At 40.7% G+C, this 18,305-nt stretch overlaps 1 protein-coding gene across 1 annotated transcript in view; it reads right to left on the bottom strand.

Moving 5' to 3' along the window:
- Positions 1-17,982, bottom strand: part of cadm2b (cell adhesion molecule 2b) — a 144,969-nt gene extending 126,987 nt beyond the window's left edge. The window contains exon 1 of the mRNA XM_080771712.1: positions 17,753-17,982. Within this exon, the coding sequence (XP_080627838.1) occupies positions 17,753-17,813 (61 nt within the window). The 5' untranslated portion in view covers positions 17,814-17,982. The remainder of the gene's footprint in view (positions 1-17,752) is intronic.
- Positions 17,983-18,305: the final 323 nt, after the last annotated feature.

The following is an 18,305-nucleotide window of genomic DNA, read 5'->3' as shown; positions in this document are numbered from 1 at the left end:
ATGGCCCTGCGCGTGGTGTCTCACCAGACACAAGGCAAAAGTCCAGAGTACCATGCAGTCACCTGCATGCAGTCATCACTATGCACATATACTGCAACAGTATACATTAAACAATATGGAATATTACATGATGTGGTTCCAATACACAACACAGCTGAAGATAATGAGGTTAATTTTGAATGTGCTACAGTAACATCTACCATGTGCTTGAACTCCTGAGTTGTCCACACTGCAGTTCTACCAAAACCCAACCACAGCTGTGTTTACACATCAAAATGGCTGCTTTGAAGATGGTCTATATAGAAGATCAATGAAAGCTGAAAGCATGGAACAGTGAAAATAACTTAAAAGTGAATGTGTTGTCTGTCAACATCTCCAGGATACTACTGCATATGACTACATAATGTATGTCTTCAAAGACTGCAAACAGATGATTTAAACTAAGGGATTTTTCTTTTGGCATCTCCTTGCCATCTGTCACATCCTAAAGGGTGATATACAAGCCGATCTTCAAGCCCATTACATGTCACATAAAGATGCATTGTTAGCTTGTAGATCTGCTATTTTCGATGCACGACACCAGTCGCAACAATGTATAAAGGGGCTTTAACAACTCCATTAACAGTGTGCTCTACACATAAACATACTATAGGAGCATGCAAAGGGTTTAGGAGGCTTGACAAATATCCAACAAAATATACAAAATGCATATTGATATAATTTGTTGCATTTTGCACCCTAGTCTTAAGATTTTTAAAATAAAAAAATTAATACAGAATACATCACATGGTTTTGTCTTACATTGACTGTATGAAATGTTGTGTTATAGCTGATCCTGTAAGGATCTGTATTATGCAGGCATACAGAAAGAAACACGATTTGAGTAACTGGTGAGGCAGAAAATGTTCCCCCTGTGATAAGCTCTTTGGAATAGTGGAATGACAGATATCCGCAGCATGTGTATCCCCTGCAGGCTTCAAGGCCCCCCAGTCTGACAACAGGACCACACTTATCCAATACAGAAGAAAATGGAGCTCTGCAATTACCGTATGCTACAATGCATGCAATGGTACAAAATGGAAAATGGGTCCACACCATGTAATTAGCACTATCAAACAAGGTAAATTATAATAATGAGTTTTGCATTGTGCTTCTTGTTGTCCTGGTGACTTGGTGACTTTTAAAAGTTTTCTAAAGTGTTATCACACCTTGTGGAGTTTTGTCTGGGAGAACTGAGGGGAAGTGCTCCCAGTAGCAATAGTTTGATTAAGTGCAGTTGGTAGGTCATGCAAGCTATTAAAACATTTGGAAGCATCTTGGTTGTAAACAGGTTATCAATACAGATTCATTATAAATGTAATATTCAGAATTAAATATAGTGAATGTAATGCTACTCTATTTCCCAATTTCTATTGATCGGTTTGGTCAGGACCCCAGTTTTGTTGTTTTCATGCCTGTCGGAAATGGTTTCCGGTTGTCCTTCCATCTAAAGATATGTAAACATTCGTAATAACAGTCCCATTCTCATGAAAGCGTTATATCAAAACGACTCAATTATTAATTATTATTATTGCATGGGGGTTGGTTCACACATATTCTGATGTAATTAGAATGAATGAATGCACCTGCTGAGAGAGTAGTGCAGAGTGAATGGATCTGCTACTTTTGGTAAGGGTATAACTGCTGTGTAAGTAGAAGAGAGGTGGATGTGTTGGCTCAGCCTATTAAGCAAATTAGGTACAGTACTGTATGCAGTCACTATGGTCAAAACCTCACTAAATGTTATTTGGACAGAAGTTCCCAGTGAACGGGAGCATAAATTAAGGATGGCAAATTACAAAATGAAAATGAAAATCTGTACTGAATGACAGAATTAAAGAATTCCTCTGCTTTAGTCTCTCACATACTGTGCAGAGGTACAGTACAGATGGAAGCTGCAGTCTGTAGCTATTAGATGAGCTTTGCTACAGGCGGTGGAAATAAGAGGCAGCAATTATATAGTAAAAGAAAAAGCACATTAACAAAATTGATCTGAGGGAACACCTGACTGAATCATCAGCAGTGTCAAGTTATTTTGAGTTTGAGCTCTTTCTCTGTCTTTCCGAAGAGTGGAGAAGGGCATTGCTTGTGGCAAAATAAACATTTTTAATATTTAATATTTAATAATATTATACTATATTTAATTAATAATACCCGGCCTTTACAGTATGTTAGGATTTTTTTTAAATATTTTTGGACAATTAAATGTTTTATGGTCATGATTCACCTAGCCTGGCCAGCCCCAGCCTGTGTGATTTCTGGTCTAGAGGGGTGTGGGCGCCGGTCGAAAACAGGCGGTGGATCCTATTGGTTCACCCTCCTCCCCTCCCCTCCCCAATAGAAAACAGCGGAGAACACTGACGTTGCCAAATTTCGAGCGACGCCTCTCTGCACTGTTATTGGCTAAAATACAGGGAAGTGGGCTTCCTATGCCCAATTTTACAATCGGTTTCCCCAGGCTTTTATTTTTGAGCGAATGCGAACGAAAATAAAAGCCTATAAAGCTATGATTCACCAGGAGCCTGCAGTATGGTTTGGTTCAAGGCTTAAAATAATTAATGTAAATATTTCCGTAAATCTCTATGGGAAAAATTAATGGAATTTATATCTGTGACACCATACAATTGTCACTAGGCCTATATATGGAGCACCCGTGAGTCTGCGACTATAACGAAGCGATCCCCACGGGTTAAACAAGAGAAGCACCGCCTTTAGCTTTATAAAATCGCTGTCCGAGCTGCCTTTGTACGTTGATCAGTTGTTGACTTGTGTCACTGTAGCATGCTGAGTGGTAATGATCCACACTACACAGCTGTTGTTCTTGCCGATTCTCTGACGCAATTAATTGCGGTCATTTTGTAATTAAAGAAAGCTCCTGCACACATGAACGACAACAACGCCACAGAGTGTACTGCTCTATGTATAGATAGATACATAGATAGAATACTTTATGGACAAATGGACTAAGACACAAAAAAGCATTTGCGTGTTTCCATTGTGGTCCACCTTGTAACATGAAACTATACACAGACATACTGAACAAACAAAATAATCATGAAACAAATAAAGATAATCCTAATATATAAAGCTGGGAGCTAATACAATACATATAGGACAAGAGAAGAACATGGGAGATGTGCTATCCAGGGTTGGAAACTAACTATGACCAGTTAGTGTGAAGATGGAGCCATGATTTAAGGCCTTTCCTAAATCTTGCAAGAGAATTTAAGGATTTCAGGGCTGGAGGGAGTGCATTCTACAGAGTAGTGGCTGCGTACTAAAAGGCATTTTTCTGAAACTAGGGGGGAATTAGATCATATGAACTTCCTCTGGTTGAGTACCCGCTAGCATCCCTCACTCTGGGCAGGTAACCCAGCAGGTACTTAGGAACAGAGGCATCTCTAGGATCTTGAAGACCAGACACAATGAGAGCTGAGATACTCTCTCCTCCACTCTTAGTCATCCCAGGGCAGAGGTAAGATGAGACCTGGGGTTCAATTTTAGTAATAACCTCACAACCTTGTTTTGGGAGGTCTGCAGCTTTGTTTTCCTCAAATCATCCAATTGCCATCCAAGGCGTAAGAAGAATTAAATGGCACCCTTTTCACTTTGGCCTATTATATCGCCACCACAATGCCACAACCTGACCTGGCCTGGTGGAGACCTGTGCCCCTAGGGGCACTTTATCTAGTTTATACTCTGCAGCACGACGGTGTCGGGTGCCTAAAATAGCAGACCTATAGGCGTGGATGTTACACGTTGTGAGCTTGTAGATCCGTTAAATGTTTTTAAAGCATTTTGGCTAAAAAATGCATAATATATAACAATACAGGCCAGGGTCTTCAATGTTTTTCAGGTCATGGACCCCTTAGCGGATCGTATCATATCACATTGTCCAGAATTGTATTGCCATCAAATTGCATCGAATTGGGAAGAGGGGTGAATCGATAGGATGGATAGATTAATCCAAGTCCCCGAAAGTGTTAAAGCAAATTAGAAGATGCAAATAAGGAAGTTGATGCACCCAATTGGAATGAAATGTGTGTTCTGCAATATTGAAAAGGTGCTGTAAACCAATTTCATATCTTCAATAATTCAAATATCTGAAATATGCAGCTGCATACTAATCATTTAACCTGAGGAAGAAAATATGGTTGCTTATCTCTAACCTTTATATTTTGCCAACACTTATGATACTTATACAGTATACTAGGCCTGATACAGTAGCTAGTGTTCATAATTACAGCCTATCTTGTTATGGTTCTGTTGTCCTTGGAGCAGCCACAGTATAACTATGATTCTCTGCCCTGTGCTCCTCGCAGTTACCGTATCACCGCACCGGATGAGTGTTATTGTACTTCTCCCCATAATATCATGTTACATGAAGCATAACCATCACCACCTTCCACTCCTATTTTCCTCATCGATTGCTGATTGATCCAGAATTCCATGACAAACCTCCGCGTGTGAATTGAATATATTCATGCAAACCTTGATTGGGTTGGATTTGTGTTGGTCATGAAATAACTGCACTAAATGTAGAGTTAAAGACTGAACTATTATTATGTTTCCAGGATAAATTAATTAATGGCTGAATGCTGAGATTGGAGAGATCCATTATAATGTTGAAACATAACAAACATAAGGCCATTATTAACTATTTTGAGAACTATGTTCTTTAATTTGACTTCATAATTTATTGCAATAACTGTTTCCATGGTTTCTGTGAACACATACTGTAGCAATAATACATGGCAAGGCAAATAAGTGTTAATTGGAAAACCCAAAATATCAATGCTCTACTCCGGAAACCTGAGGCTGACAAATTTGTTCTGTTTACGTCAGGGCTGAGCTGTCTAGACTAGAAGGTGTGTGTGTGTGTGTGTGTGTGTGTGTGTGTGTGTGTGTGTGTGTGTGTGTGTGCAATGTCATGTTTGTCATCACAGAAAATGTATGTCACTACAATATCAAACCCTCAGGTATATGTCAGCAAATAAAAAGGACTATTAATTAAACTCTGAAAGTGTAAAAATGGGCTCTTACGGGTCGACTTGAAAGTAAAAAAATAGTTTTTACTTTTCTTTATAGAAACAAATGTGTTGCAACATCCATGTACATGCCTCACAGTACAAAGCCTACTGCACGTATGCATCCACTTCAGTCACTGTCGGCAGCTTTACACAGTGAGTGTAAAGCTAGGGACGGCCCTCTCGTGGGCTTTAAATTCTAGCCCACATCACTCAGAATAGAGTAACGGTGGTATGTTTTTGTAAATATTGAGCTTGTTCTTGGCGACAACATAGTGTGAACCAACACCAGGATGGATAGAAAGAACGTTGAGCCCAAATACATTACAAGGACAAGGAAAATGTTGTGAACAAACACGGCTCTGCTTAGATACTTTGTTGAACATTATGTCTCTGCGCCTGTGCGCCGTACAGCCGAGATCCAAGCCATTCTACGTATTTTTGTAAACTCGTCAATCTGGTTCCTTGGTGCTGTCTCCATGCTGGAAAGCTGAAAATCTAATTCCGTTTTCGGGCTCATTCCCTCGACGTGACCTGCTGTGGCACTTATTTACTGAGCAAGTCTGCACCATTGTGAGGTCAGTTTAAAAAAAGAACGTATACAAGCAAGCACACCATCGCGACTATCCTGAATTTGTCTATTGGCTCAGACTGGTCATTATCTGGGGGCTGCTACACAGTAGTTAAGTGCACATGATACACCCAGGATGCCCACACTCCATCAGCACTAGGGGATCCAATGTGTAATCAACTCTGAGCTCACAAAGGCAGGGGTTGTGCAGTCTGACCAGGAGCATCATTTGAGCTCCCAGGGGATAGTAATTGCCACCTCCTAACTTTAAAATGTTATTTCATTTTAATTTCCTTCACCTATTAGAATATTAGTAACAGTTGATCAGAAGTTGTATGAAGACTGAACAGGAAACCACATGGGACTTGATTTTTGTAAATCCGATTTTAAAAATTGAAAGACATTCCTAGATGGTTTGAGATGTGATTCAAACTCGCACACTGAAACTTATATACTTTGGGGGCTGCTCTTCAGAAATAGCAAATCTATTCTATTCCAGATCTGTTGTACGTATGTATGAGTATGAATTAAGCACTACTCTCACCTACCGGTGTGTCATTACATCGTTGTATAGCAACCGGTGCAAATATGCCAAAGATGTCTGAATACACAAATCCGATCTGATCACTTGAAAATAGCAGTTTGGAAAGTCAGTCCTAAAGATCAGATTTGAGAAGCAAATAGGATTTGCCTGCAGTCTGAACAAGTTAAGCCTAGCTTAAGGTCCTGTAAACTCTCCTTCTAAGCTTTAGGCCTATATATCACTTTTCAGCAACACAATCCAAAATTGAAGGCTGTATCTCTCCAATGGTGTTTGCTTACAGTTATTGCACATGCCATAAAAGTATAGATAAGTCAGAGAATGTATTAGCACATATATGTAGTTAAGTGATTATACATATTGTTCTCTAATTGCCATAAACAGAGACCCATTATACCAATGAATGAAAAAAATGAAAACATACCATTAAAAGAAGCACAATGCAAAATTTGAAATGCAGACAATGCAAAGAGATTGTACTGAACATTACACAATGGTACAGTACTGTTTACATACAGTACATCTAAATTACATCAAAAACCAATTTGTTGCAAATAAAGCCAGTTTATCTAATAATGAACCCAAGACAGGTTTCACTGGTTACTCAAGTGATTACTGAATAATACAATTAATAATCTTATTGATTATATACAAAATATTAGTAAAAAACGTGCATGTGCACCTGACTTATTTTAATATGTTTCACAATAACACATAAATGTGTTTGACAACTTCTGTATACACCATTGAATGTATAGCAAGTGTAACTTCCCACCAAATTGGCATTATTATTAATACAAAGAAATGTACCAGAAATGTATTTATTTAACATTAATAAATACATGTTTCTGACCATGTAGCCGCATTACAAACTATCCTTGATTGCCTGCAATACATTTCCCAGCCATGAAAGACTACTGAGGCCCAATCTGGGCACCTAGGCTACTAATGCCGCCTAACAGCACGTTGCGGGTTCGACTCCCGATCCTGGTGACCTTTGCTGCGTGTCATTCCCCATCTCCCTCTCCCCATTTCCTGTCAATCTATCAATAAAGGAAGGAAAAGGACTCAAAATATTATTATTTTTTTAAAGGAAAAAAAAGACTAATATTAACACTCTTAAACTACGGAGCCCCCTCGTCTGAACGAGATTAAATATTTTTCTTACCATGGCCATTCAGGGGCTCTGTATTAAACAGTATGACAGTTGATTATTTGCCTGCCGTTTCACTGACGGAGAACTTTATAATTTTGGATTATAGCAGGGAACCAATGATAATTACTTGATACAATCAGAATTCAGAATATAAATGCACCAGTTTTCACAAAGAAATAACACAGAGGAAGAGCACGATCATCTATCTTTGCCAACTGTTTGTTTTCTAATAAATGTATGAACATTTGTATGTATACACAAGTCCCAAACTAGAAACTAATCACACTTTCTCATTTACATTTTATTTCGCCAGAGGTCAAATGTGTGGAGAAACACGTGTTTCTCTTCATCTGAAAATCACGAGGGTGGTTTGCAACTTGCAGATGTTTTACTGTAGCCGTGCAGCGTGTTTCAAGAGGATACAATTATGTCTTATGTGGGTGATGAACTTAAGTGTATGTCCAAGACTCTTCAAATCTGATGCTATTTTTTATACTCCACTACTCTACAGTAACGGCATAGAAGTATTGTACAATTCTTTATCCTTTTATGCATGATGAAATGCATGATGTATCTAACATCACACTATAACTCTCTCTCTCTCTCTCTCTCTCTCTCTCTCTCTCTCCCCTGCATTCTGCTTCTTACAGTTTTTGTGACTTCCTCCTGCACGCCTCCTCTTCCTTTCTCCTTGCTCTCAGCTTGGCTGCTTTAGGGCCTTTTTTCAGCTAAACATGCTCTCTGCCTCTGGGCACTGGCATCTCCTGCATCGGTATGCAGCTCTCGTTCAGAGTGCTGATCCCTCTTTATGAGGACAAGGAGTTTCAATGCTTTTACCCCCTCCCACCTTCACTTGCAAATATGCCTGAATTCACTTTCTACAGCCCAGCTTTACAGGCCTGTGGGAACCCTTTAAAAAGGTTCATAAAAGGTTAATAAAAGAGTATAAACATCAACTTAAGTTCTTCCCTTTTCCCCAAAATGTTAAGTTCTCTGGATGCATATCTGTAGCTTGTCAAAGCTGCCATATGCCATGTGGATTTATTTTATTACTGTAAATCTTCTGCCCAGTGTGTTTTTAGTCTAATCATGCACATACTGTACTGTACCTGCCACTATGTGGACCAACCAATGTGTTACCACTTCCACACCTTCTGCTTAACCATGTACACATTGTATCATCTGGTCTTATCTTATGCTATGCATATACAAATATATAAAGCATAGAGATCTTTCTTTATTTTCTCTTTGACATGATATTTACTTGCGCAAGCAGAGCGTGCAAGTAATCATTTCGCTTGGTCTCTTCGAAGTGAAGCCAAGTTTTCTTCAACCGTAAGTCTGTGCCTGGTTTGCTGGGACTAGTTACAAGTTACAACATTACGTCATATACACACCATGTACTGGTCCCAGTTCTCAACGATGACGTAATGTTGTAACTGGTCCCAGCAAACCAGGCACAGATTTACGGTTGAAAAAAACTTGGCTTCACTTTTTGGAACCAAGTAACCACAGTATACTGCTAATCAAATTACAACTACATACTCTGTATGTAGTTGTAATGTGATTTGTAATTTGTAAATCTGTGCCTGGTCTGCTGGGACCAGACTACACAGATGACCATATCTCTTACGTCATCACTGAGAGCTAGTCATACATATACACACCATGTACTCTGGTCCCAGTTCTCAACGATGACGTAATGTTGTAACTGGTCCCAGCAAACCAGGCACAGACTTACGGTTGAAAAAAACTTGGCTTCACTTTTTGGAACCAAGTAACCACGGTATACTGCTAATCAAATTACAACTACATACTCTGTATGTAGTTGTAATGTGATTTGTAATTTGTAAATCTGTGCCTGGTCTGCTGGGACCAGACTACACAGATGACCATATCTCTTACGTCATCACTGAGAGCTAGTCATACATATACACACCATGTACTCTGGTCCCAGCTCTCAACGATGACGTAATGTGTAATCTGGTCCCAGCAAACCAGGCACAGATTTGCATATACATAAAAACGGTTGAAAAAGACGGCTGTCACTTTTTGGCACCAAGTAACCACAGTATACTGCTAATCAAATTACAACTACATACTCTATATAGTATAATGTATATGTATACGTATGTCTAGTCATTAGTCATTGCTGGGACGGTGCATACGCATCGAAAAGGCTGGGACGGTGCATAGGGCGCAAAGTAACCACAGTATACTGCTAATCAAAGTACAACTACATACTCTATATAATATATGTATATGTATACGTATGTCTAGTCATTAGTCATTGCTGGGACGGTGCATACGCATCGAAAAGGCTGGGACGGTGCATAGGGCGCAAAGTAACCACAGTATACCGCTAATCAACTTACAAATGACATATAAATAGAGGCAGAAACTGAGATTTGACAGTTTGTAGCGGTTTGTAGCGGTCGAAAGTACTTGCGCGCTCTGCTTGCGCACTAGTAGGCCATTTATGGCCTACTAGTGTGCAACAAGCAAGTATGCACTCGGGAGAGTGCAGTTCTAGTTAATGTTAGATTTTGATTGTTTTATTTAGGAGGCTGATGTCTAAGTCTGAGTCAGGACTTGTTCAACCTAATATATAATTAGATAATTAGATAATAAATAGATAATTGATTAATTTGAATTGACACTGACACAGACATGACAGCAATGGTATATAAAAATATGACCTTTCGGTGAATGGGCAGGGCATCTATATTATATCCATATCATGATATTGGACTGGATATCATCTGTGATTTTGGAAATTGTACTATTATGATATGGCATGAATAAATATTGGATCGGGACAAATTCGTATCGGCAGATACTCAAAATGATATGATCGGAATTGGATCGGGAGCAAAAAAACGTGATCGGGACAACACTACTAGCTACCCATAAGAATTGGTTCTGACCCATTGTTCTGCTCTAGCATTTGAAGATTGTGGAATAGTTGTGCTTGTGAGGCCCCTACATGGCTCATCTATCATTACAAATACAATCCACTTAATTTCACACCCACAAAAGTCAAGAGTTTCTCTTGAAGTTATTTGCTAATCTGCTATGTTCCAGCTATGTTCTCACAGAGCACCGTGCCTATTATCCTGCTACATTTGGCACCATTGATTTCTCATTATTCACTGTACATTCATAATCGTTGCTGATACGTCACATCCACACGTCAAGGGAAAGAGCATTGAATGTGTATGACTTATTCAGCCAGCAATTAACACTTACCTATACTATGTACTTTGACATAGTAAGTAGTAATACTAACACTAAAACATATACACAACACATGTATTAATATTACAAACCCTTTATTCCAGAGTTTCATTAGGGCCACACACTTCGTTCAGTTTCTTCATAATGGCATATTTATAACTATCAATTATGGCCAGGTGTTTGGCTGCAGTGTAATAGCCGGTAGTCTATCACGCTCTTTTTTGGAACCTAGCCAAATAAACACAGAGGTAAAGGACATCTGTTACAGATACCTCAATAAGGCTTTCAATATTTCATAGTTAACGTTCTGGAATCTGGACTATACAGAGAGAGAGTGAGTGCATTTTCCAGCAGTGGCATCCGCGGCAGTTGGTAAGTGTTTCTCGGCGGCATCAGTCCGACACTCTACCCCAAACCCTTACCCTATAACCATAACCGCAAGCACGACACAACGCATGTCAGACCAAACGCACTGCCCCAGAAGTGAGCAGCAGTCGAGTGTCATAATCCCCCCAGTTTACCGGCAGTTGCTTCACGCAGCAACTGCCGGTAAACTACCGGTAACTGCCGGTAACGAGATGGAGCGGCATGGAGTGACATAATCCCCCGGCATATGCCGCACCTCCCCCAGCAGTGGGGGGGCTGTTACCGGAAGTTTACCGGCAGTTTACCGGCTGGAGCGTGGCTGTCGAATGGAACGACAGAGCAGCGGAATGGAGCTGTCATAATCCATCCACCTACTCCGGCAGCTGCCGGTCTCCCCCGTCTCATGCCTTTGCCGGATTATGCACTCGCTGCTTCTTCTGACTATACATCTCACTTGCATACACGAGTAAGACGCGCAAACGCGGGAAGCGAACGCAGATCGTAAATTGCAATAACAATTCACCATGACTCAGCCATAACCATATAAGGAGTCCCCAAAGCAGCTATACGTCCAAATATGGAGTGTGTTGCATCAATGACAAACAAATCACTCGGCTCCATATATGGGCACAAAGGGGACACACACACACGGACACACACACACGGACACACGGACACGATCTGCTAGGTCTCATAGTAAGTGCTCACTGCGTTCGCAATAAACATTGGACGGGAGGATTTGCCAAAGAGAGGATTCTTTTCACTGAGGATATTGATTCCTTTCTGTGATCCTAACAGCCTTTGAATAGAAAAACAGAAAACAAACATGACTTCCAGCAGGTGATACAAGATCCACTACCTACAAAAACAGATTACATGCCAACTGGGTGACAGAATAATGTATGGGTGTCATTTCTGAACAAAAATATTAACTTTGTTCGTAGAGACTGCTGCAGGATGAGAGAAGGGGAGATGATCACAAAGACTAAATGAGATTCAGACTCATAGCCGTGCACAAAGCCCACTTCAACAGAGATGAGGGGCAAGAAAGATTGGTAAAGGTCAGCCCTGCAAACGGATTTAAAATGAGGTATAGCTTTCATTCTGGAAAAACCCCTGAACTGTAGAGAATGTACTTAACTCACAAGAAAAATAACTCTCTAACAAAATATAACTTATTCAAACTTAATTTATCCAGACTTGTTGATTTGTTCAGTGACAAAAAGGCAAAATATTTAAAATATGGCAAAAAACTACATTATTTATAATATTATATGTGGTCAATATCACTAAATATGAATATTTCATTTTACATGCCCTCCCTAGGGGTTTGAACAAATAAGATTGTAATGATACCCTGCCTAGACTCAATTGTTACAAACAAACACAATGTATTTACATTAATTGCATTAATAATGAGCTGCTTCCATCAGGAGCAGCGGCTCGAGCTATTTCACTTTGAGTCCCTTCAGTCCCAGCTCTGTACATGTCTGTTATTTACTGGTAGGAATTGTATAATTAATAGCAGCATGCTGCAAGCACTGTTAGTACCCTTGGTTGTAATTAAGAAAGATTTGTTGGTGACAAATATAAAAAATCCAGTTGTTAATTAATGTAAAAAGGAAAACTAAATAAGGCAAAATTTGCATTGTATCATTAAAAAAGGAATGTCACTGACAATGAGAATCATTGACACATTGGCATGCACCTACTGTAAGATACATGTTGTTTATATCACTTCTGTCAGCAGGATGTAAATGTTCAGTCCATCAATCATCTCTTCGAGTCCCCACAAATAACACCTCCAGGTGAAATCACAATGAAATCACAACTTTGGCTCTTGCTTAGGGTTTCCAACTTTGGGGAAGAGCTCTTCAAGTTTACAAATATGAACAGGCAGAAGTCTGAAACATTCATGTGATTTCTATTTCTGGGTGAATTTTCTCTTTCAGTGTCCTCTTCAATATCTTAAGTGAGCTGCAAGCACTATTATATGAGGGGATGGTTACTTGAAGATCAGAAAATAAGTCCAGGAAACTTCTCTTAACATTCAATCAAATATGGATCGTAGCAAAACCTACCTATTTGGTGGAGGAAATGGGCCTTGATAAAGAGCACAGTGAAGGGAGGCTGACTGCAAAGGAACAGTTTGTAAAGCTAATCTTTTACTCTGCTCACAATTCTGAGCAGAGTAATTCCTCTGGTTTTGAAACGTATCCTACTGTATACATCTGTCAACATAGAGTAAGCAGGGCAGCTGGTGCTCTTTTGGTGTACACTTGTTCCCTTTACTGGATTATTCATATGCAGTGGTAGTACACAGCGTAGCTCTGTGGCCAGCACTCAGCAGCTTAGAAACATTCTGCAGGGATAAGCTAACTCTCAGCAGCAGTGAGAAGCGGGTATCACTGAATGTAAAGCACCTTCCTCTGTCATACCTTGCGTTCCAACTGCCTGATTATTCCAGGAGCCTGATTATTCTAGCCCACAGGAGATGCATCCATGCATTTCTTAAAGGCTCCCTGTGTCTCAATTTAAGCTACAGTTAGGTGGAAGTTTAAAGTTCTTTCTATAGTATATATATTCATTTCAAGCTGTTTTTAACTCACTCAGAGCTTAAAAACCACACCCGTGTGAAGTGAGGGGCGCTCTTATCATCATACATCATCATGACGTAACATGTCTATTTGCTCAGACACATATGACGAAGATTCTCCATTCATTGTCAATGGGAATTTAATGTTTGTGTAGGACAGAAATTGTCAATTTGCTCATCCACATATGATTCAATTCTCCAGGCATTGTCAATGGGAATCTAATGTTTGTGCTGGACAAAATGAATGAATATCTACACCATATATGCTATCAAACTCAAGGCCCAGGGGCAAAAATTAGACCTGTGAATGAATTATCTTTGGCCCGCGGGATATTTAATTAGTATTAGAACTGGCCCTCTGGTCTATTGCACCGCCATAATACTACAAGTCCCACAATGCACTGCGAGTGCATTGGCGCATATCCAGGGCCAGCGCGCGCAAGCCTGCGTCTTCTTTTCACTATTGATCAGCAGTGAAAGTATATCGCCTGTCGTCAACTTTCAGCTACCCCTCTCCCCAAAACTGGCTAAAAGAAAGGTGGACTCTGAAAACAGGGGTTTTCAAGCCAGGTGGGAGGTAGCCCCTTTCGGGACCCTCGGCTACCTTTTCTGAATTTTGGGCGGCGGTACCCAAGTGAGGCGGGATATGGGAAGTGAGGAAGAGAGAATTTCAGAGAAGCCAAAAGTTTAAAAAAAATAAGAAAAAAAAACGTAACGGCAACTCTGATTGATATACATTACATACAGTAGTATACAGGTGTGTGTGTGTGTGTGTGTGTGTGTATGTATTTGAGCAACAAATGTGTATGCAAATCCAATTAATGATGAATACGATCCAATGACGCAATTATAATGTGTATCTTATGGCATATTTGGTGCCACACCATTAGGACAATGGTCAGACAGAAGTCATTTTGTGACACCTATTTTTACCAGCTGGTCAAAGAAAGCTCCTGAAATGTAGACGACTTAGTCAGTAGTAGCGACCTCCTTCTTATTGGTTGCCTCGGATTGCCAAGTCCGCTTATTTCCTGCCAAATTTGGATTGTTTTTCCCCCCGAGCTGCTTGGCTGTTTTTTGGCGGTGGATTGGCTTATTATGACAACTCTGGTAACACCCCATCGTCTGCACGAGTGCATGGCATGATTGGCTGCCTCATCTCTAGGCAACCAGACACTTTTTGCCGACCTCTCAGCCAATGGGATAGCTCAGGATAGCATTGCAGCCAGCAAGTTGTAGGGTTCCCTGACCTGTCCCATAATGAACTGTTCTGAGCTTACTTTCACCATGCAACACGTCGTACAGCGAAGCATAAGTCAGACTTCACTTTGTTTTCAACCGAGGCAACGTACACAGACAGTCAGACTCCTCGTTGCAACATAAACAGTAAGGGCCGATTCATACTTCTATTTTAGAGCCGAAACAACGTTTTTTTCAGTTCTGGACGGATAAGACTAGCCCTCGCTGGTGCGGTGCATCAGTCCCCTCCTCCCCCAGTTGTGTCACAAAAACAGGCTGTGTGTGTTTGTTTGTGTGTGTGTGTTTGTGTGTGTGTGTGTGTGTGGTGTGTGTGTGTGTGTGTGTGTGTGTGTGTGTGTGTGTGTGTGTGTGTGTGTGTGTGTGTGTGTGTGTGTGTGTGTGTGTGTGTGTGTGTGTGTGTGTGTGTGTGTGTGTGTGTGTGTGTGTGTGTGTGTGTGTGTATGTTGTTCATGACGACCTTTGCTGTGTGTCTCTCCCCTTCTCTCTCTCCCTCTTTCCTGTCTATCTTCACTTGATACGATCAATAAAGGCAGAAAAGCCAAAAACAAAAAGACACATGGCCAACGGCTCTTAAATACATCTAGCCTACTAAAGACTACTAAAGAGATTTATAGTTTCAACTGGACAGGGCTACATGGATGAGTGAGCGCACAATGTCACAGATCAGTTGTGGACTGCGTGGCGCGCACACCAAGGCAGAGACAGATTACAGTACATTCATTTGGTGTGTTGTTCGTCTATTACATACATGGCGGAACACCACCACAGCAAATAAGCAGCTGGTAATAATATGACTATTAAGTCATCATTACTTGTTTTTTTCTTTCTTTTTTATCGTTATCATGTGATACTATTACATTACACAATACATTTACTGCTGTATCACTGGCATGGAAAAGACACTCCTTGTTACAAACCAAAAAATCGAGGGGTAATTGGATGAGTAACATAATGTAAATTATTTATCTTGAATAAGAGACTTTCATTTATCTTCTGAGTCAAACCCCCTGTAAAGCTATTGCACGTGCCACCTGCTGTTTTCAATTTGTTGAAACGTCTGAATGATGAGTAAAACAATACTCTGTTGTACTGTATGTGAGTTATTTTATATTTTACATATTTTTACATTATATTTCTTAATTTCTGCTCAAATAAGTTGCTCAAAAGACAAAAGGCTTTTCTTCACGCATCACCTCTCACCAGACGAAGTCCCTGTCTCGAGGCAGTAGGAAAATAGCCTATACTGTAACTCCTTATCCATCCTTAAAACACATAACCCATCTACACCCTTTCTTGCTCGATTTCGAGTCTGATCACCTCCTTCTTATTTTCCCTCTTATAGACTACGTCGATAAACCGGTCTTGGGTGTGACACAGTAACTTGGCCGTCGCCTTGCCCCCCAGCCCCTCACCCTTCACTGGTGTGAAATCAGGTAGGAAAAACGGGGATGCGGCTCAGTCCAACGGGGTAGGGGTGGGGGTGAGGGGGGCATAGTAGGCTCAAACTCTGATGCATCATGGCCAATGAAGTTCCCACACTCACAACCACCAACCTGCAACATTTCCTATGTAATTATTGCGATGTCATAATAAATATGAAACCATGACAGTTATAAGAAGTATTCGCCTCTGCTAGGGTTGCCCAGTCCGCTTGTTTCCCGCCAATGTTGGCTTGTTTTCTCCGGAGTAGCGGGTTGTGGTTTTTTGGGAAAAACTTTGGTGGCTTGTTTTGAATATCAAACAAGCCAACATTTCTTTGATGTATATAGGCTACTATTACGATTTGACTTATTTATCTCGTTAAGTGCATTTTCAGAGCAAGTTTATTTTAATGATCGATCAATTCATTGTTCTCCGGCTTGGAATATAGCCTACTTAAATTCCCATTTTTCATCTCAATGAAAAGTATTTTTATAGGCCTATAGTCATCAATAAAATATTATATTTTGCCAATTGTTTGGGGGGGTACGGGGGGACTTGCAATATCCTTATGGCCCACCAGTAGGCCCCAGCCCACAGGTTGAGAAGAGAACCGACGGGCTATACTCAGGGTGACGAGGAGTTGGTGGCTTTGGGATTCTTTCACAGGCATCCGTTGCGCACAGGCAGAGCCAGATCTACAGGGCGGTGGCTGCGCATGGATGTCCGCGCGGGACGGTCTGTGGGGAGTTAAGGGAGTTGTCATACATTGACAGACAGTGATGTCTGCAGAGTCAGGGTGGTGGTCGCACACTATAGGGCAGGCTCACACAAAAACAACTTTGCAAGACAAGAGTGAGTGACTATAGTGACTACGGAGTGGACAACGAACATGACAGGTCTAACCCATATAGCCAGCAATTTAAATAATACATAATTTCAACCAGCCTAATGAGCCTATGCAATATTGCTGAGGCTATTGAACAGACTAGACTGTCAACGCTAACTTATTTTATCCTTGAGTCGGACTCGGACAGCATGCTTACAGAAAAGGCAATGACTACAAAACTAAAAAGCTTGCTGATTGATCTGCCAGTTTTACCAGGCTAGCCTACTGGTCTGTAAATAATTTGTACAAATGGACAAATGTATAAGGGGGGGGGGATAAAGTAGCCAGGATAGATGCAACTAAGCCCCCGTCAGTGTCACTTTAAATGAATAGCCTACCAGGGGTTATCGGTATCGGTAGCAGCATCCTAGTTATTGCCCATGTAAAACTTACAGCCGCATTCTGCTTTTAGGTCATTTTTCACCACTCACTTTCCAAGCATTCCCACACAGGCACACGACAAACTGCAACATCTTACAATGTAGCCTTTATTTCCACAGTAAAAACAGATAAATGCGCAAACCCACATTTGAACAAATATCTGCATTCAGTTGTTAAACGTAAACGCACGTGCGGAATGCTTAAAATCACAGGCAGCGTCACACCACGCCCGACAGTAGGCTACAATATACAGCAATATTCAGTGCTCACCTTTAAAGATGCTTGAACAGAGGCTATAAAGGATGAAGACCAAGTGCTGCTTGAGAATCATATTCTTCTGCTTTCCTTGACAAAAATGATGCAGGCACTCCACACACGTATTTCTTCTTTTTCTCGACGGACTGGATTTATCCAGGTATGCGTGCAGTTTCGAACTTAGCGGAGTTACATTAAGCACCTGGCAAGATCTGAACTCTGATTTCCAGTCAAGTCCTGATCTGTTTGCGTAGATCCGAGGGCAGTTGCGCCGTTATTGTGAAAGAGGACGGCAGAGATGCTCGTCGACAAAGTGCAGCCTCTGCCTCTCTTTATTGCCTTTCTGTTTCACTCGCTGCAGAAAGCAGAGTCCCGCCCACGGCTTTTGACTAATGAAGACGCCAATGAAGTGAATGAACAGTTTGAACACCTAGGAATAATTATGAGCTATGTGAAATAGTCAAAACAATTGCCCATTTAGAATATTTAGAATAAATTGTTCCCAGAGTGTGAACCAGTGGTTACATCAGGTGCTGCGGGTCTAAGGTCAGTAATCACTGTGCAGTCT

This window comes from Protomyctophum bolini (assembly GCF_963924005.1).
Source record: "Protomyctophum bolini genome assembly, chromosome: 9".
Classification (NCBI taxonomy): domain Eukaryota; kingdom Metazoa; phylum Chordata; class Actinopteri; order Myctophiformes; family Myctophidae; genus Protomyctophum; species Protomyctophum bolini.
The sequence above is the reverse complement of the archived record's forward strand: the minus strand, read 5'-3'. Positions and strand labels throughout refer to the sequence as shown.